Here is a 21,306-nt window from a genome sequence, read left to right on the forward strand (position 1 = left end):
ATTGTGATCAGACCTTTGAAAATTAAACACCTAAGAGTCAAGTCTTCACCTAACTTATATGGTAGGGCAATTTCAACTCTAGCTGTCATTCTAATATACTCTAGTTGGTGGATGAGAGAGGAAACTCTGTATGCCCCAAGCCCTACTCACTCACTCCAGACTGCTGTTGAGAAAAATGAGGGAGTAAAGATAAACATCTTTAAGACTGTTCTGTTACATTAAGAAATGTTTTTAATGTTTCAAAGACATGGGCAGAGTCTCCTTATACTCATTTTATGAAAATGCCTTTATTTCTTAGGAAATTAACACTGATTAACATTGTATAAAAGTGCAGGTACTGAGGACAAAAAAAATTTAAGAGATTCTGCTACTTACTATCTGTGTGACTTTGGAAACTTATTTCACTTCCCCATGACTCAGTTTCTTCACCTATGAGGGTGTAGTCGCATCTACCTCATAGAGTAGTTATTAATATAAGGATTAAAAAAGATTACGTTTGTACAGAGCTTAGAATACTATAAACACAGTAAGTGCAAAAGACGTGTTAAGTAAATAAAATAGCGAATATATGATCTACCTCTTAACTTTGGCTCACATCTATCAATCCACAAGAAAAACAGGACATAGAAAACCTGAAGCTAAAAGCAGCCACATAGAAGGAAGAAAGGGATTGCTGGGTTCCTTAAAGTCACTGGTGGGACATGATCAGATCATATAGCTGAAATACACAGGGGTTTTACCTCAGTAAGTGTCTGTATACAAGGTGGTGAGTAGCTAAATGGGCTGTTTTCTGAGGAGTATCCATTCAGCACTAAGCAGTAAGCAGGAGAAAGTAGTCATATTTGTAGAAATGTACAGGAGGCAAATAAAAATACAGAAATAGAGCTCGAATACAGTAATAGCTAAAAAGAAACAGGTAATCCTGACATACAGCTATTTAAAGCTATTGTGGAAGATAATTTAACAAATGCTTTTTGAATGCCTAGAAGGAATGCTTATGGAAGATACGAAATTTATACGAGGTTCCTGTAATGAAAATGCTTACATAGGAAATGGAAAGACACAGATGAGTAACACCTATAACAAAAAGGAACTGTAAGTGGCGCAGCCAAAGGGCATAGGAGGTCAAAGAGAAAAAAATTACTTTTAAAGCAGCATGGGGAAACATCGAGTAAGGCTTTTTAAGGGCAAAAGATGAACAGGACCTGGGAAGACACCTAGGACAGTACAGAACTATCCTTTAAACTGAAAAAGGACAACACTAGAAATTATGTGGTGATGTACCAGAAAGTGTTCAAAGTCTCAGATTAAATATTGTTTATCTTTCTATGTCTTGTCTGACTACCAATTTTACTGGTTAATTTCAGTTTAAAACATTAGTTCTATATTTTAAAAAAACAAATATATTATGGAATAAAAAGCATAATATGATTTTAAGGGCAAATCAGGCAACATCAAACATCTTTGATTCTCCTGTGGAACCAACTTAAAATATGTACTCCAAATACCATAGGGATACACATTCAACTTCATTGATGGTTAGAGGTATTTTCCTGGAAAACTTAGACAGAAAAATATGGAAATTTATGTTAAGAAAATAAATCAATCCAATATCTGGGATTTAAGAGTATAAAGCCTTAAAGAACCAATAGTAGCTTGTCTTAGATTTTTAATCAGTGGGCAATGAGCAGTGATTGATGGTTACTGAACTAGAAGGTGACATAAGTGCTACAATTTTAGATGATTGAAAATAATTCTAACTATCATGTAGGGTGAATCCGGACGGAGAGAAAGGAAACAAAAAAGGCTATCTAGAATACTATTCTAATAACGCAGATGAGATCCAACTCAATGGTCTCCTTCCTTAACCACACTCCCATGCTATGTTCTGAGTATTTATGTCTCCCCAAAATTCATATGCTGAAACCTAATCCCCAATGCAATGATATTAAGCAGTGGGGCCTTAGGAGCTGATTAGGTCTCAAGGGTGGAGCCCTCATGAATGGAATCAGTGTCCTTATAAAAATGGTCCAAGGAGAGATGTCTATCAAGGATTCCTAGAATTTTTTTTAATAATTGCAATTGTTTATCTTGGTAGTAAACATTAATACAAGATTAGGTCAAATGATGACCTAAGAACATGTCTACCAATAATCCTCCCCAAAAGTCCATAAAATGTCAAAAAAGAGCATGCTTAGCAAACCAAAAATTTCGAGAAATTAAAAAATAGAAAACAGACAGGATCAGATCTACGAAAAAATAAAACTAAGGGGAACCATAGCCCAAAGATCCTATAAGAGAAGACTACTGTGGAGATAAAGGTAGTAAGGAACTTCAGACTAAGGTCAAGACATAGAAGCCAGGAAACAGCTAAAAGTGAGCAAGTAGGAAAAGGCATTCTGATCAGTTTGGTATCTCCTCTCTTTTTCTCCTTGGACTACGCAGCAGACAGCAGTGCCTATTTCCTGTCAGGGTAAAGAGTGGGCACTGTGACCGGAGAGGTAGCACAGTGCTGTCTAACTAGGTACTGATCAACTCCTAACCCTAAAGAGTCAGAAACCAGCCAATCCCAGAACAAAGTATAAACACATCACATCTAGCAGCATGTCTCACCCTTTTTCCACAACAACCAAGAATTGAATATAAGTTTAATCAGCATCCACAGAGAAGTGAACAGAGATTCCCAAATATAAAGATAAGCAGAAAATAAGAATCACTAAATATTTAAAGAAATGCTACACCATGAAAGAGAGAAACTAAATGTAATGGATAAAGAATAATTAAGGAAACAGTTAATAGAACAGAAGACTAAAATTAGAAAGTATACCCTCAAAGAAATCTGACAAGACTGCAGTCATTAAAAATGTTTTTAAGCTTGAGAGTTAAAAGTCAAAAGCTATACATGTTCATACAAAGAAAAATACACATATAAAAAGTTGCCCAGAAATGCACATAGACACACAAATAAAAAGAAATAGTCAGCTAGAGATAATCTTGGTTAACATTGGAATGTATGAGGCATAAACGCTTCCATTTTTCTTACTACGAATATTTTTCTTCTTTTCCAAAAATCAGATCATAAAATATGATTTTACAATGTTTTTTCATGGAGAAATATAAGATGATCATCATTCTGTTCAGTAAATATAGAAATTTTTCTTTAGTTGAGACAATATTATGAGAGTCACCTTTCATGAATGAAAAAACTGATGAAATGACATTATGTAAACTTTAGGACGAGCAAATGTTAAATCCAGAATGGAGGCAAAGGAAGAAGAAGGATCCAATTACTGAGCTGCACATAGGCTCTTACTGTAGTTGTTATACTTTTGTTTATGATTTTAAAAGAGTTCCAGGATTTAACATTATCATTAGTAACAACAACAATGGCTATAATAACATTTTTAGAAGCTTAAGTCTAGGATTTTACCATATCAGCAGTATTGATTCCATTTCCCCACACCAAATCAAAGGTTCCATTTATGTAGCCTACTTTGTTGGCCACATCTTCAAAGAGCTTTCTGACTGGAGTAGATGCTGGTAAATTTAAAGTGATCCGTTCATTCACTGTCTTTGAATTAGTAGTATCTTGTATAATACATAAGACTCTAGGTTCTTCAGCAGCATTTTCTATCTGAAATTTTAAGAAAAATATCACTTTATATATTATCTTTAAAGCAAAACAAAAGTATAATTAGCCATAAAATTTTATGATTAAATGTAAAAGACCTCATGAAATATTAAGTATTTTCTCTGTGCTATTTTCTCTGTTTTATTGTAGTCTGAAACACATTCTAATGGATATGTCAAACATATAAGCACCATATATGTTTGTTTTGGAAAAATCGGGGCACATTTCAGAATCAACAATCATTCTTGGAGATATTTGCTTTCACCTTTAAGATTGTAAATCCATGGTCAATAAGCCATGAAGATAGTAATATTTAAGCAATTTTAAGTTAAAAATTATAAAATCTGATCCTTAAAAAATGTGTCATTACCATGCTAGCCACAGTCAAATCAAGTATTTCTGGGTCTCCTAAAAAAATTGGGAATTGCACAAAAATGCAGTAAGGATTGTCTAAAGATTACAGAACCTATAACTGAGGAATACAGGCTATCACATCTCCTGATCTTTACGCTGCTGTACCCATAAGTCTAGATGTCCAAAAAGCTCCATTTATTAACGTGTCGGGAGCTGACAAGCTTATCCAAACAGATGAGCCAGGAGGAGGGGGAAGGAAAAACAAGGAAACAGTTTCAATTACCAATACAGAAGGAATTAGGGTCACAAATTATCCTTCCTACTTAAACTTTCTCAAATAAGCTATGCCCTCCCTCAAGCTGTTATAGGACACCACTTTTCCACATTCCACAGGGGCAAAACACTACATCAAAGACACTTTATTGGAAGAAATTCCTTTCCCTCCTTCTGTAATGGCCATCTCAATGAATGGCACCATCATCTGCCTAGCTGCTGAAACCAAACAGCTGAAATGAGCATCTTCCTCGTCCTTCCCTCTTTACCTCACATAGTCTCCAAATCCTATCAATTCTACCTTTTGAATATCTCTTGAACTACCTCCTTCACTTTATTCCTGCCTGCAGCAATAAGAATATCCTACAACAAAATTATGGAATAACAGCTTCCTAAGAAGTTTAACTTCTTCCAATCTTATATTCCTTCAACCCCAAATAGTATTTCTGATATACAAATCTGATGATGTAAATCTCTTGCTTTCCCTGAAAGTCAGGTGTGGCATTAAACTGGGAGATGTCTCCCCATCTCCATAATGGGCTATTCAGAAATATGATCTCTACAAACTGGTGGTGTACACAAAAATTTATTTCTTCCTTAGTTTTTATAACAATATCAACCCCAACCTTTTGTTGCTTCTATATTATCCATTTTTAAATAAGAATAATTATAATTGGCTAGTACTGAAGATGGGATAGCCACAAAGTTTTTTGTCTGTTGAAGTAATACAATTATCTTTTGTTTCGGTGACACACAATTTTGGGTTTGCAAGAGATCATTTAAATTAAAGTTACTCCAATTAGTTTAGAACAAAAGTAAGTTGCTATAAAAGTATAATATTTAAAATAAATTGGGTAGCACTACAATTCAGACACATCCAAATATTTAATTACTAATAACTTACTTAAAAAATAAAAAGAAAATACATTTCTGTGAAATAAAAGAAACAAAAGAACATTATTAACATACATTTCAAAAAAGATAAAAAAGCCTTCACCTATATATTTTAGATGTTATATTAACATATTTAATAGACTATTTTACACATTTTAACCCTAAACTAAAAAACATAAAATATATCTTTTTAAAAATGCTGGTTTATGATGAAAGAGTAAATGACTCAAAATAAATTTCAGCTACAAAACGTATACTTTTATAGATTCAATAGTATACTTCAGGGATAGGTCAAGTCTGAATGATTCAGTGTTCCTAGTATAAAATACTGTAGTAGCCGGATTTTAAAGCTTCAAATAGGCTGGAGTTGATGGTCAAAGGAAGACAACTCTAAGAATTTAGAAATCAAAAGTGCTGTAACAGTAATCATACATAAGAATGGTGATGTGGCAACATCATATGGCCAGACATTAGCAGTTCCTGGTTCTTTCCCTAAATATGTGAATGCAGGATCCAAGTACCCCAGATGCCTCTCCTTCCATGTGGGAAAACTATCCCTCAATGAAATCCTACCTAAAGACTAAATGTATTATACAGAAAAAAACAAAATTCAATCTCATGTGTGGCTTATATTCTTTTTAGTAATAGCCCTTCTTTTCTGTACTTATAAAATAATTTTGCTTTTTTAAAAAATAGTAAGAGTATAAAGGAAAAAATGGAAATAATCTGTAACTCTATAACCCACAGATAACTATTAGCATGCTGGCATATATCCTTCCAAATATCTTATCTGCAAACACACACACACACACACACACACACACACACAGAGAGAGAGAGAGAGAGAGAGAGAAAGGCTATGCATGCATGCTACATAATCACAAACACTGGATTAGAATACACATGCTGTTTTGTAACATCTTTCTTATATCATGCAATCTTTCCCTGTAAAGCTTTTCCTAACTCATCATTTTAACAGCTAAGTAGTATTTGTTAGTATACGGATTAATAATAATTTACTTAATAAATTCTATTTTATTGACTCAGACTTTATTATACTTTTACAAATTCTGTGATGAACACCTACATGAAACTTCATATACTTTATTTCCTTAAAATCCTTATACATAGAATTTCTCAGCAAATTACATTTTACTCTTGAATTCTGTTGTAGGATGATTTAAACAGATAAAAAGCTCTGCTCTTCTTTAATGCTCTAAGCTAGCCAATGCTAAATTCTACTTTATACTCAACTTTCTGGGCCCATTCTTATTTCACCTATACTTTAATCTAACATGTGGACTTCATCTGAATCTTAGAATCACCATTGCTAATAGTAATCACACTAAAGTAAAATTTCTCTCCTCCTTTCCCCTCTCCAATTTGGGAACTGAGAAGAAAACAATTTTTTTGTTGTTGCAATTTTAAGATACCACCAATAAGATGTGGCAATAGTTTTTTTGTTTTTAAATAGCTTTTCAAGAGAAAAAAAACTATACAATATAAATTAAACATGCAGGAAACATTTCCAAAACATTTAAATGTAAAAAGGTTTTTTCTGGAAATGGGAAATTAGGGCAGCTATCTTCTTAATTTCTTTGTAGCCCTAACCAAAACTGATCCTACTTATGCCCAAAGGTAAAAATAATTACGTCTTGAGGTGGTTTAAAGATAGCAAAAAATTCTTTGCCATTCTTTTTTCTTTTTCCTTTTCTCATGAATCTGAGGTGACCATCTAACACCAAGAGAATGTGACAGAAGTCACACTGTGTAACTTAAGGCAGAGCCTTAAGAAACCAGCAGTTTCTGCTTTTGTATTTCTTGGAATATTCCCTCTTATAACCCAGCCACCATGTAAGAAATCCAGTTACCCAGGGATCAGCATACTGTGAGGAAGCCCTAGCAATCCACATTGAGAGGAAGCAGCCACTTGGTGGAGACACCGAGGTGCCTGATGTATGAGAAAAGCCTTCTGGACGTTCCATTCAATGACTGCCACCAACTTAATGGAGCCAAGTAATTCTAGATGATGCCACCTGGAGCAGAACTGAATAGTTGGTGAGCTCTGGCCCCAATCCCATCCCACAGAAATCTGAACAAATAAACTAATTGCCCTATTAAGTCACTAAACTTTAGGGTCCACTGTTACATAGTAATAGATAAAAAATAAATATACCTAAACACCTTCGAGCACATCCAAGTTCAAGGAGGGAAAGTATGATGATGGTGCTGTTGGTAGGGAGGGAAGCGTACTACTTTTCATTTAAGCACTACATCCAACATTAAGAAAAGGCATCTGAGGATACATCATGATTTAGGGAAGGGAGCAAAAATTTTTAGTCAAAAGAGTTCTCTGATGAACCCGAGGTAAGAGAAAACAAGTGCAAAATTTTAGAAAAGCCTAAAGCATGTTCCACTTAGAAAAACATTTAATGTAGTTTAGATGCGCTATTTGAAGAGGACAAAGTTTTCTACAAAGAAAATCTAGCCAAGTACAAAAAAAGGTATAAATCCTAAAGTTGAAACTATTTATTTTACAGACAACTCATAGCAATATTACATTTATGAGACTAAGGGGAAAGGCAACAGCAGTTATATTTACTGTATACGCTAATAAGAGTGCTCTGTGTCTACGTTCATTGCAGAAACAAAGCTAGATTTCCTACCAAAGTTTGAAGAAAAAAATCCTTTTTAAAAAAGTAAAAATGGCCAGGTGAGGTGGCTCACATCTGTAATCACTGCACTTTGGGAGGCCGAGGTAGGAGGATCACTTCAGGTCAGGAGTTTGAGACCAACCTGGCCAACAGGGCAAAACCCAGTCTCTACTAATAATACAAAATTTGCTGGGTGTGGTGGCACATGCCTGTAACCTCAGCTACTTGGAAGGCAGAAGCAGGAGAATCACTTGAACCCGGGAGGTGGAGGTTGCACTGAGCTGAGATCGTGTCACTGCACTCCAGCCTGGGCGACAGCAAGACTCTGTCTCAAAGAAAAAAAAAAAGTAGAAAGAATAAACCATAGTCTTGTTTATAAAAGGTGAAACATATTGGGATAAAAAGCACTGAAAACAGTTTTCTTCCAAAGATACACTTAACTGCTAGAAACATCTAGAAGTCGTTGGCATAGTTCTGAGACATTTTAGAGCCCGCTGAAGGGATGTTTGCCTCTTAAGTCATCTTTTCTCCTTCTCTTGACATTTCCAATAGTTTTAAGTTGAAATGTGAGTTCTCTGATAACATCATAATTTTTGTTTCAAAAAAAATACTTCCTATGTGTTTCTTATTAAAGAATACACACTGAGGTTTAAAATTGATGGTATATGTTCAGAATGGCATCAGCATACAGAATATAAGCTAATATCAAACAAAATTCAAAATTATCAAGATTTAAATATTTCTAAGAGAAAAAATTAAGATAAAGTATTTTAAAATTATGAAGGTACCTCTTTACCTCTAAATTCAACCCATGCTCTCTAAGACTTTCTTCCTTTCAATGTTATTGCAAATAATAGTATTATGGTTACAAGCTTTTACACACATACACACACACACACACACACACACACACACATGCATACAATAAGTCCATTTTCTCTCCCTTTTGGTACAGGAGCTGCCATAAGCTAAGTAATTAGGCCTTAGAGCACTACCCATCTGGGTATCCACAGTTCAAGATTAATGTATTGCCACAGATTTTAAAAGAGAATTGATAGTATGAATATTTTTATTGGTTGAAATTTATAAAACGTATCAGCTGCTGAGCACGGTGGCTCACACCTGTAATCCCAGCACTTTGGGAGGCCAAGGCGGGTGGATCACCTGAGGTCAGGAGTTCAAGACCAGCCTGGCCAACATGGCAAAATCTTGTTTCTACGAAAAGTTTAAAAATTAGCCAGCATGGTGGTGCACGCCTGTAATCCCAGCTACTCGGGAGGTTGAGGCAGGAGAATTGCTTGAACCCAGGAGGCAGAGGTTGCAGTGAGCCAAGATCGCACCATTGCACTCCAGCCTGGGCAATAAGAGCGAAACTCCGTCTCAAAAAAAAAAAAAAAAAAAAATATCAGCTTCATTTAGACTCTTCATTTTTATTTTAACAAGTAACATTTCTAAGGCTATTAATGAAGGTCCTAACTTACATTTAAAAAAGAGATTTTATTTTTAAGATCCTCCCTTCATCCCACCTCAAAACCGCAGCCAACTCTGATGTTATCTACGTGATCTTTTTCTAAGTGGTCTCTTGCCACACTTGGGAAGGATAGGAGAGATTAAAGGAGCAACTCTGGGGAAAAAAACAGAGCAAAGGGACTGAAGGAAAATCAAGTATTAAGTAAAGGTTAGACCAGAATGCTACATCACATGGAAGTTTAAGTCTGTAGTGCACACAGGCTCTCAGGAAGTTAATAGTAATAGGATTTCTGGATTTTGACTTTGTACATTTTTAAATGATTTAATTTCCTAAATTATTAATTTTTCAGAAAATAAATATATCTAGAAAAATAGGCAACTATCATACCCAACATCATAACAAAGGGTTCTTTAGTTTTTCTATCAGTTTTTTCTCCCTCATTCACTAGTTAAAAACAAGGTACTATCAGACACAAATTCATTTAAGGTGACTTTTTTATTATTAAAATTGGGTAGAAATAAAATAGCCAAACAAGCATAAAACATAAGACATGCCTTGATATTAAATAAAAATACTAACATGCTGTTACTTGCTCTGCTGATTATCACATTAAAGCAATTACATCAGCAGTCTACCTGTAAAAATTTCTTCTTCATTTCATCAAAGATACTTTGTCTGCATCTCCAAAACACATCCTATGGTATATAAGAACAAAATGAATTACACATTATTTATATAAAATAAAGGGAAAAGACAGTGAAATGAGAACAATTAACCTAAAAACATTTTTGCAATAAAATGTGTATTAATTAAAGTATTAGTACATCATCTAGAATTTTATTCATGAATGTGCAAGGTTACTAAAAATCTATGATAAAGAGGTGATAAAGAATAAGATAAATATGGAAAATAGCCACATTTTAACAAAGCATGATAGCTTAAGAATTGTGTGTAAATCGAATGTTGTAAGTCACATAATATTTTGTGTCCAGTAAAGAAATTCTGCAGTTCTCTGCACTAAAGGAAACCAAGAGATCTCTTGATTTTGCTAGCCTCTGAATTTGAATTTTTCACGATAGTTACTCTTAAACCAAGGCTGCTTAACAATATCCCTCACAACTATTTTATTTTAATATATATCTCCTTATGAGTTTAACAATTATAATTAATACAAAAACATATAAAAGGAAATAAAAGTAACCTATAATCAAGAGATAGATAATCTCTTGAAAAATCTTGATTTTACATCACTCTACGCTTTTTCTGTACATATTTTGTCTTATTCTCCCTTCTTTAGTTAATAAATCAACATATTCTTTTAAAAGGTGCTTTTTACAATAGAAATATATTTCTGTTACAATAGCAACATACAGTTTTCTGCAAAGCAACTCTAAAATAGCCACCATTGCTCTCATCTCATTTCATCTTCTCCAGTCTATGCACATATAATATTTATTATATAGAGAGAGTACTTTTAACCAAATAGGACAATTTCATATACCAGTATTTGAAATCTACTTCTTGTCCCTCAATATTCATTGTTTTCCTGTGCCAAAACATTTAGTTTAAAAACTGCAGTGTTCCATTGTATAGACAAACCATAATTTAACTAATCTGGTATTAACGGGCATTTAAGCCCCTCCAAACATTCACTACAGCATTGCTTGTTTGTATAATTTTTCCTTAAGATAATGTCTCAAAGAAAGAATTACTAGATCAAAGTATATGTACTCATTTTTAGAATGTTTAATACGTGGTGCCTTCCACAAAAAAATTGTTGAACTGCAACTATCTTCCAACACTCTTCTCTCAACACTGTTCACCCCGCCCTCAAGGAGGTGATGTTGTCCAGTGGTAACTAAACTATAAACAAATCTAAACTATCAGGCATCCATCATCCTTCAGGGTCTTTATGTATCTGTATCATGTACCCGGAATACTTTTCCCTGGATGTCCTCACCTCCTTTGCTCAAGTATCACTGCTGTGGGGCTTTAAAACATGTCCACAAGTTCTTTGACTTGCCTCCCTATGTAAAGTAGGAGTCTAACTTGCCTCCAGCAAAAGTAGGAAGCTAATTCCATTCCCATTTAATACAGACCAGCCTTAGTGACGCCCTGTAATACACAGCATGATTTTCAAGGCTGGGTTAGAAAAGGTGTAATAACTTCCTCCTGGCCCTCAGCTCCTTACTGTTAGAACCCAGCCTCCATGCTGTGAGGAAGGAAGCCAAGCAGCCACTGGGAAAGACTATGTGTAGGTGTTCCAGTGACATCCCAAATGAGATCTCAGTGGACAACCAGCATCAACCACCTACATGTTGAGTGAGGAAGCTTTCAGACGATTCCAGCCCCTAGCCTTTCTGCTACCCCCAGCTGATGCCTAGCAGAGCAGAAACAAGCTGTTTCAGCCTAACCTTCCCCAAACTACACATCTATGAGAAAAGTCACTAGATCTGGGGGCAGATTGTTATACAGCAAAAGATAATCAGAATAGTTCATTTCTCAATCAAGTCCTTCTCTCATCTTATCTAACATTCCAATCCTGTTGGTGCTCCTTATCTCCCAATGTATTAAACAATGATTTTCAAACACTGAACAAGAGGCAACCCAGGTAACCATCCCTGTGAAAGCAGAAACAAAAAAGGTGAGCCACCTTCTAGGATGCAGTGCAGGGAGGGAGAGTGCAGGTGGAGTCCAGCAATCTCCCTGAGTTAAAAGAGTTGGGAGTTCAAGGGGTGGAAAGAGCTACAACTCACAGGGCAGGATACAGGGCAGAAGAAAGCTGGACACTCTGTGCAAACAGCAAGCTCCAAGGGACCTACAGTGCATCCCCCTAGAATGTTTGGCTGATTTCTCATCAGCAAATGTGTGTAAAGACAGTGCCTGAGGCAAGGGAAAGAACCACAGGAAACAATCCCTGGAGCTCACTTAGGTTCCCACCAACCAGAATTCTTTTTTTTTTTTTTTTGAGACGAAGTCTTGCTCTGTGGCCCAGGCTGGAGTGCAGTGGCGCAATCTTGGTTCACTGCAAGCTCCACCTCCCGGGTTCACGCCATTCTCCTGCCTCAGCCTCCTGAGTAGCTGGGATTACAGGCGCCCGCCACCACGCCCGGCTAATTTTTTGTATTTTTAGTAGAGACGGAGTTTCACCATGTTGGCCAGGATGGTCTCAATCTCTTGACCTCATGATCTGTCCACCTCGGCTTCCCAAAGCGCTGAGATTACATGCGTGCGCCACTGCACCCAGCTGCCCACCAACCAGAATTTTTAAAATCTCATTATGCACAGGGCATCAGATAAGGGTACTCAAAAGAGTACTGTCTTAGTACTGGGACCAAATTAGACCTAATCTAAAGACTACTCTGGTCCAACCTTAGAAAGCTTAAAAGCAAAACTCAAAAGGATCAAACTGTTTACAAATAAACCATCTGCATCTAAGAACAAAACTCAAGAATATCTACGGGAATAAAAAACATCCAGGACCCATCAAGGTAAAATTCTCAATGTTTGGCATCCCACTGGAAATAAACAAACATGCAAAGAAGCAGGAAACTATGACCCATATGAAGAGAAAAAAAATAAGTAAGATAACAAACAACATGGATGGGATTAACAAATGTAAGCACTGATGAAGATGAATGAATGAATGCTTAAGACACAGCACAAGAAACTATTAAAATTAAAACAAAGAGAGGAAAAAGAATGAAAAGAGAAAGAATAGAAAAGCGGGATAATTTTCTTACCAGAAACCATGGAGGCCAGAAGGAAGTGGCACAGTATTTTTCAGGTGCTTACAAAAAATAACAGTCAAACCAGAATCCAATAACCAGCAGAAATGCCCTTCAAGAACGACCCAGGAATTGCTTTAATAATCAAGTGGAATTCAAGACATTCTCAGATGGAGGAAAATTCAAAGAATTTGCATCCAGTGGAACTACCCTACGGGAAGGAATACCTAAAGACAGTTCTTTAAACAAAAGAGAAATCATCAAAGAAACCTTAGAACATCAGGAAAAAAGAATACAGAAAACAAAAATATAGCTAAATGTAATACATTTTCCTTCTCTTGAGTTTTTATTAAAGACTTGACAGTTCAGGAAAAAACTAAAATATTGTCTGATGTGGTTACAAGTCAAGAAAATATTTAACACAATTATAAACAGGGTAGGGTAAAAATACATAAAGGGAGATAGGTTTCTACATTTCACTCGAACTAGTATAATAACACCAGTAGACTGTGGTAAGTTGGTTTATGTTATGTCATATCTAGAGAAGCCACCAAGAAAGCAATATAAAGGGAAACAATAAAAATACTATAATCAAAATAGAATTAGACAAATGTTCAAATAACCCACAGGAAAACAAGAAAACGATAACACAGGGGAAAAAAAAGAAACAGAAAACAAAAAATAAAATGTCATACTTAAGCTCTAATATATTAATCATTACATCAAATATAAATGATGTAAATATACCAATTACCAGCACAGAAATTGTTTTGGCTCACAGTTCTGGAGACTAGGAAATCCAATATCAAGATGTCAGCATCTGGCAAGGGCTTTCCTGCTACATCATAACATGACAAAAGGCATCACATGGTGCAAGAGCAAAAAGAGGGTGAAAGAGAGGGTGAACCCACTCCCACGATAATGAACCCACTCCTGTCCATTCATGAGGGCAGAGCTCTCATGATCTAAATACCTCTTAAAGGTATTTGACATCTCTCAATACTATCATAATGGAAACGAAATTTCCACATGAATTTTGAAAACGACAAGCATTCAAACCATAGCAAAGTTTGATGCAAATCCTATCAAAATCCCAGCAAGACTTTTTGAAAATTTTGATGATTATCCTGAAATTTATAGGGAAAGGCAAAGGAATCAGAGTAACTAAAAGGATATTGAAAAAGAATAAAGTGAGAAGTCTCAGTTTACCTGATTTTAAGATTTAATATACAGCAACAGTAATCAAGACTGTGTGGTATTGGTAGAGAGATAAATAGATCAATGTCACAATAGAGACCTACACAAATATGCACAACTGATTTTTGACCAGGTACAAAAGCAACTCAATGGAAGAAAAATAGTCTTTCCAAAAACGATGCTGGAATATTTCATTTAGACATCCAGAAGCAAAAAAAAATTCTCAACCTAACTCTCCATCTTATATTAAAATTAACATAAATGGGGACCATAAACATAAATGGAAAACATAAAACTATAAAACCTTTAGGAAAACACATAGGAGAAAATGTTCTCAGAACTCAGGCTAGGCAGAGTCCTTAGCTTTGACACCAAAATCATAATCCATAAAAGGAAAAATCGATAAACTGGACTTCATCAAAATTTAGAATGTCTACTCTGCAAAGATTCTCTTAAGGATTAAAAGTTACAGACTGGGAGAAAATATTTCAAACCACATAATCAACAAAGGATTAGTGTCTAGAATATATAAAGAACTCTGAAAACCCACAAAAAAAAGCAAACAATCCAATTAGAACATAGACAAAAATCATGAAGAGACATTTCAATGAAGAGTATAAACAGATGCAAATAAGCACATAAAAAGATGTACAACATACTAACCATTAGATAAATGCAAATTAATACCACAATGAAATATTACCACATCGTTTTCAGAATGGTTAAAATAAAAAAAATTAGCAACATCAAATACTGGCAAAGCAGAGAAATTGAATCTCTCATGCCTTCCTGTAAAATGGTACAGCTATTCTGGAAAACAGTCCGGTAATTAAAAAAAAAAAAACTATATATACAACTACCACACAACTTAGAAATTGCACTTTTCAACATTTATCACAGATGAAATAATTATGTTCACACAAAAGCCAATACAGGAATGCTTACAGCAGCTTTACTCACAACAGCCCAAAACTGCAAACCCAGATGTCTTTCATCAACTAAATGGTTAAACAAATTACAGTACATCCATATCATGGAAAACTACTAAGCAATAAATAGGAACCAACTATTGATACACGTAACAACCTGAATAAACTTCCAGAGAATTACACTAAATTTTAAAAAGCCAACCCCAAAAGACTCTACAATCTGTGATTCCATTTTTACAACACTCTTAAAATGACCAAGTATAGAAATGGAGAAGAGATTAGTGATTGCCAGGGATTAAAGAGGGAATAGGGAGTGAAAGGGAAGTGAGTGTGGTTACAAAGGGCAACATGAGGGATCCTTGTGGTGAAGAAAATGTTCTATATCTTGACTATATCACGTCAATATCTTGGTTCTGATAGTGTATTATAGTTCCATAAGGTGTTACCATTAGTGTAGTCTGGGTGAAGAGTACATGAGATATCTGTACTGTTTTATTTCTCCAAACTACAAGTAAATGTACAATTATCTCAAATGGAAAGTTAGTTAACAAAACATTGTCTATTCTATTATTTTTCAACCTCTCCTTCCTAGAGACTGAAAGAGGACTGCCTGTTTAAAACCTTGGAGCTGATGGGAGGAGGGTACTCCTGAGAATGTGCAACCACATGCTGGTCTTCATGCTGATTTGCAGCCCCAATTCACACCATCTGGTGGTAAAAAAAAAAAAAACTCCAAGCCAAGAATTGCTTTGAAAATGGTTCTAGAATAGTGATATTCCCAGGCACCTGGCAGAAACAATCACAAATTCCTCCTGGAAGGAATCACATATATTCCAAAGTGCAACTAATTTCCACAAAAATTATTTTCATGAGTATAAGAAAAATGAACAGGCCGGGCGCGGTGGCTCACGCTTGTAATCCCAGCACTTTGGGAGGCCGAGGCGGGCAAATCACGAGGTCAGGAGATCGAGACCACGGTGAAACCCCGTCTCTACTAAAAAATATAAAAAAAATTAGCCGGGCGTGGTGGCAGGCGCCTGTAGTCCCAGCTACTGGGAGAGGCTGAGGCAGGAGAATGGCGTGAACCCGGGAGGCGGAACTTGCAGTGAGCCGAGATTGCGCCACTGAACTCCAGCCTGGGTGACAGAGCGAGACTCTGTCTCAAAAAAAAAAAAAAAGAAAAGAAAAATGAACAGCTTACATTTTTTAAAAATCACTGTGTGCATACGTAAACATGGTACCATTAAAGAGAGTCAGCTAAGAATAACATACAGTAGATGACATCCACAAAAACTTCAATACTGAAAATCAGTTACATTATAAAATAAATGTTTAGCATGCTTCAAGAAATAAGAGTGGTTCAAAATTGAGTCTGAGCAGAATTCCTACAAAATAATAGAAATTAAAAACAAAATTTAACAGCATATTTAAAATATTTGAAAAAAGAATTAATGAACTCTATATAAGAGAACTAAAGACATTTTCTAAACTTCTAGTGACATAGAGATGTAAAACATTAGAGCATTAAGAGACATGAAGGATAGAGTAAGAAAACCCAATATCTATCGTGAAGAGAGAGAATGAAAGCAGAGGGAATCTTTAAATAAATAATGGCTTAGAACCCTTCAGGAACCAAAGAAAGACACCAATCCATAGAGTCAAGAATCTCAACAAATCTCAAGCAGAGTAAATAAAAGGAGAAGAATTTACATGTAGTCAGAGAGGGCCAGGCACAGTGGCTTACGCCTATAATCCCAACACTTTGAAAGGCCCGGATGGGCGCATCACCTGAGGTCAGGAGCTCAAGACCAGCATGGCCAACATGGTGAAACCCCGTCTCTACCAAAAATACAAAATTAGCTGGGTGTGGTGGCACACACCTGTAATCCCAACTACTTGGGAGGCTGAGGCAGGAGAATCGCTTCAACTCGGGAGGCAGAGGTTGCAGTGAGCCAAGATTGCACCATTGAACTCCAGCCTGGGCAACAGAGTGAAACTTCGTCTCAAAAAATAAAAGTAAAAATTAAAAATTAAAAAAAAAATGCAGTCAGAGAGAAACAACAGATTACCTTAAAAGAAACAACTAGACTAATGCCTAACTTGTCAATACGAAAAAATTTGGGCGATAAGACTGGAGCATGATACTTTCATTGTTGTGAGAGAAAATAACTGTTATCCCAGAATGCTATAAACAGCAAAAATATCTATCAGGAATGCAAAAACAGAGATTTCTGTCACCAATAGATTATCATTAAAGAAACTCCTTAAAAAATGTATTATAGGAAAAAAGAAAGTGACCCCAGAAGGAAGGTGATGAATCCTGACCTAGCCACCTAGCCTGATGACAGTGAAACATGCCTGATTTCTACTAAACTACCATAGTGCCATCTTCACCTAGTACCATAATCATGTTCATCATCATGACAACTTTCCAGAAGAACCACCACCAACTCAGGGGAACACAATGCCTAAACAATTAGCTCACATATGCCATCTAATCAGGCACAGACAGACTTTGCTTATCTGATATGAAACAGATTGTTCATGAGTTTCAGCTCTTAAAAAACCTATCACTTTCCCTCTCCTGAGCCTTGAGTCTTATCCTGACCACCACCCCTTTGTTATTGGATCTAGTTCCCAGCTTAATAGTAAAATTGTTACTCAGTGTTCAATCTTCGGTCATGAAGCTTTTATTTTCTCTTTAACAAAGGAGATAGGAGAGAAACGAATAGCTACAAAGATTAACTCAAAATAGATAAAGACCTACATGTAAGAGCTAAAACTATAAAATCTCTTAGAAGAAAACAAAGCGGAAAAGTTTCATGACATTGGACTTCACAATGATTTCTTGGAAATGATACCAAGACACCAGCAGCAAAAGAAAAATAAATAACTTGGACTTTATCAAAATTTAAACTTTTGTACATCAAAGGGCACTATCAGAGTAAAATGACAACTCAGAATGGGAGAAAATATTTGCAAACCATGTATCTTATAAGAGATTAATACCCCGAATATATAAAGAATTCTTATAACTTAACAACAGAAAAACCCTAACACCCTGATTAAAAGATGGACAAAGAACTTAAACATTTCTCCAAAGAATATGTGAAAATAGCCAACAAGCACATAAAAAGATAGTCAACATCAGTAATCATCAGCGAAATGCAAATCAGAAACCACAAAGAGTAAGGACTTCACACCCATTATAAGATGGCCATTGAAATGAAAAAAGAGAGATAAGGAAAATAAATAAAAAGTGTTGGTAAGGATGTGGGGAAAATGGAACTCTTCTGCATTGCTGGTAGGAATGTAAAATAGTGCAGCCACTGTGGAAAACAGTTTGGTGGTTACTCACAAAATTAAACATAGTATTACCATAAGATCCAGCAATGTTTCAACAAGCAATTACAAACATACATGAAATGCCTGAAAAAAACAAAGTCTCAGCAAATAAATAACAGATAAAACCGAAATGAAAACTAATTAGGTGGGCCCAATAGCAGAATGAAGATGACAAAAGAATCAGTGAACTGAAGATAAAAACAATGGAAATTACCCAGTTTGAACAATAAAGAAAAAAACAGACCCTAAAACAATGATCAGTGGCAAGCACTTGCAGGACTATAACAAAAGATCTAACATTCATGTCATTCAAATCTGGGAAGAAAAGGAGAAAGAGGGCAGGTTTAAAAAGTACTCAAAGAAATAACTGCTGAAAACTTCCCAAATTTGGCAAAAGACATTAACCCACATACTCAGGAAGCTGAGCAAACCCCAAATAAGGTAAACCTGAAGAAATCCATCTCAAGACGCATCATAATCAAATCCCTTAAGAACTAAAGACAAAGAGAAAGACTGTTTCAAGTATTTAGGAGAAATACCCATCTTAACTATAACAGTAAAACAATTCAAATGACAGCAGATTTCTCTGATCACATCACAACAGAGGCAGAAGGAAGTGGCACAACACTTCAAGGGCTGAAAGAAGAGCTGTCAACCCAGAATTACATATCCAGTGAAAATATCCTTCAGGAATCATAGAGAAATCAAGATCTTCTCAGATGAAGAAAAACGAATAGATTTGATGCCAGCAGACCTAACCTAAAAGAAAATGGCTAAAGAAAGTTATCTAAATAGAAATAAAAATGCTAAAAATCCACTTTACAATTAAAAAAAGATTATATTCTATGATAATGTATAAATATGATAAACACACATAAACACATACACAGTTTCAAAAAGGAATGAAATCCTGATATAATTCCACAACATGAAAAAACCTTGAGGACATTATGCTAAGTGAAATAAGCCAGTCACAGAGACAAATACTGTATGAGATATCTACACTAGTCAAATTCATAGAGATGGAAAGTAGAATGGTGGTTGCCAGAGGTTAGGGGCTGGGAGGAATGGCGAGTTATTTAATAGGCACATGGTTTCAGTTTTGTAAGATGAAAAGAGTTCTGTGGATAGATAATGGTGATGGTAGTACAACAATAAGAATGTACTTAGTACCACCGAACTGTACATACTTAAAGACAGTTAAGACAGTAAATGTTATGTGTATTTTACAATTTTAAAAAATAAATTTTTAAAAAATAAATAGCTTAACTCCATAAATTTGTGGAAGAAGCAAAACTGCCAACAAACTAGGTTTCCAACATGTCTACATTACAAACACATACTACATATAGGCATATTATAAATATGTATAAATATATATAAGCATAAAATAAATTCCTACATTTTTCTTGTAATCCAAAAAATTTTTTAACTGTTTATTAAAGGAATTAATATAATTTGAGTGGATATATACATACATATTAGAGAGAAATAGATATAAAATAAATATAGCTCTCACTCACATGTGTTTGTATGATATTTTCTAGCTCCTTCCACTGAAAGGACTAGAAGCAATGATATCACTGCAACAGCAGTACAATTAGAACCGAGATCTCAATTTCTAAGTATCATTCTCCAGAAAAAGAACCTAGAGGTCTTTGTATAAATGGCTAATCTTAGAATTAGGGCTAAGAAATTACAATAATTTGGGATATCTTGTACTGCCAGAAAATAAGCGCTCGAAGAATGGTGTATGTATGTTAAGAGGACATAAAAAATCAGGTGAAAGGGCTCTCACTGGCCAAATGTGGAAAAATTTAAACATTAAAATAAATAAATGATTTATTCAATGTAAAAATTAACATTAAAAAGATAGTTACATAGCATGAGAAATAATCAAACAACTAAGAATGCATTTGTAGGTATTCTGAAAATTTAAATAAACACGTCCAATTTCCTAAATAATACTAAAATACTGACAGTGGACAGTAAAGGTTAAAGAACAGTTATAATTGGCTTAATACTCAAGGATCCCTTCAAAAAATTTACTTCCAGTATTAAAATTCACTTTGTTTACTTAAAATTTAAAGTGTTGGCTATAGAAGTGGCAGAAAGCTGTGTTCTTAAATTAAATACAAGTCTGATCATATTTTTTAAAAATCTGACTGAACTTTTTACTCAGTGTATTTCGATTTAGGAATAAATGTAAATAAAAGAGAACTAAGAGTAAAAACATCATCAAGTTATAATTTTTTAGCCTTTTTTCAGTTTCTAAGTTTTTGAGCATCAAATTGCTTTTCTATTTTTGTGATTTCATGTTTTGAATGCTTCCATTTTAAAGTGGATGAAAACTGAAGTAAAGTACATCATTAAAATATACCACATTTCCCATGACTTGTCAATTTAAAAATCAAGTCACAACATTTCTAAATAATCAAGCCTTTCTAATAAGCATCTCTATAAATCATTATAATCAGAAAATAATGCAAACTATACTAACACAAAAATTCAAGACTTTCTTAGTATCCACTTTATCTTCAACTCCATTCCCACTAGTATCCCTCTACAATTTCCCCTAAATGGCTCAGTCTTCTTAGCCCTAAGTGGGTGGGGGGGGGGGGGTAGATGATGAGAGATTACTTAAAGGGTACAATGTATGTTATTCAGGCAATGGATACCCTAAAATACCTGCCTTCACTACTACACAATCTATGCATGTAACAAAATTACACTTGTAGGCTGGGTGTGGTGGCTCATGCCTGTAATCCCAATAATCTGGGAGGCCAAAGTGGGAGGATCACTTGAGCCCAGGAGTTCGAGACCAGCCTGG

General features: G+C 35.2%; 1 protein-coding gene across 3 annotated transcripts in view; it reads right to left on the minus strand.

The window, feature by feature from the left end:
* Positions 1-21,306, minus strand: part of USP47 (ubiquitin specific peptidase 47) — a 124,215-nt gene that overhangs the window by 81,813 nt on the left and 21,096 nt on the right. The window contains exons 2-3 of one of the 3 annotated variants that reach the window (XM_032166598.2): positions 9,913-9,972; positions 3,431-3,634 (exon numbers count right to left, since the gene is read on the minus strand). The exons of 1 other annotated variant lie outside the window; for it this stretch is intronic. In XM_032166598.2, coding sequence (XP_032022489.1) covers positions 3,431-3,634; positions 9,913-9,972 — 264 coding nt within the window. The remainder of the gene's footprint in view (positions 1-3,430; positions 3,635-9,912; positions 9,973-21,306) is intronic. One more of the 3 variants, XM_032166599.2, reaches the window with a different exon arrangement.

Source organism: Hylobates moloch, unplaced genomic scaffold, assembly GCF_009828535.3.
Source record: "Hylobates moloch isolate HMO894 unplaced genomic scaffold, HMol_V3 SCAFFOLD_11, whole genome shotgun sequence".
Lineage (NCBI taxonomy): Eukaryota > Metazoa > Chordata > Mammalia > Primates > Hylobatidae > Hylobates > Hylobates moloch.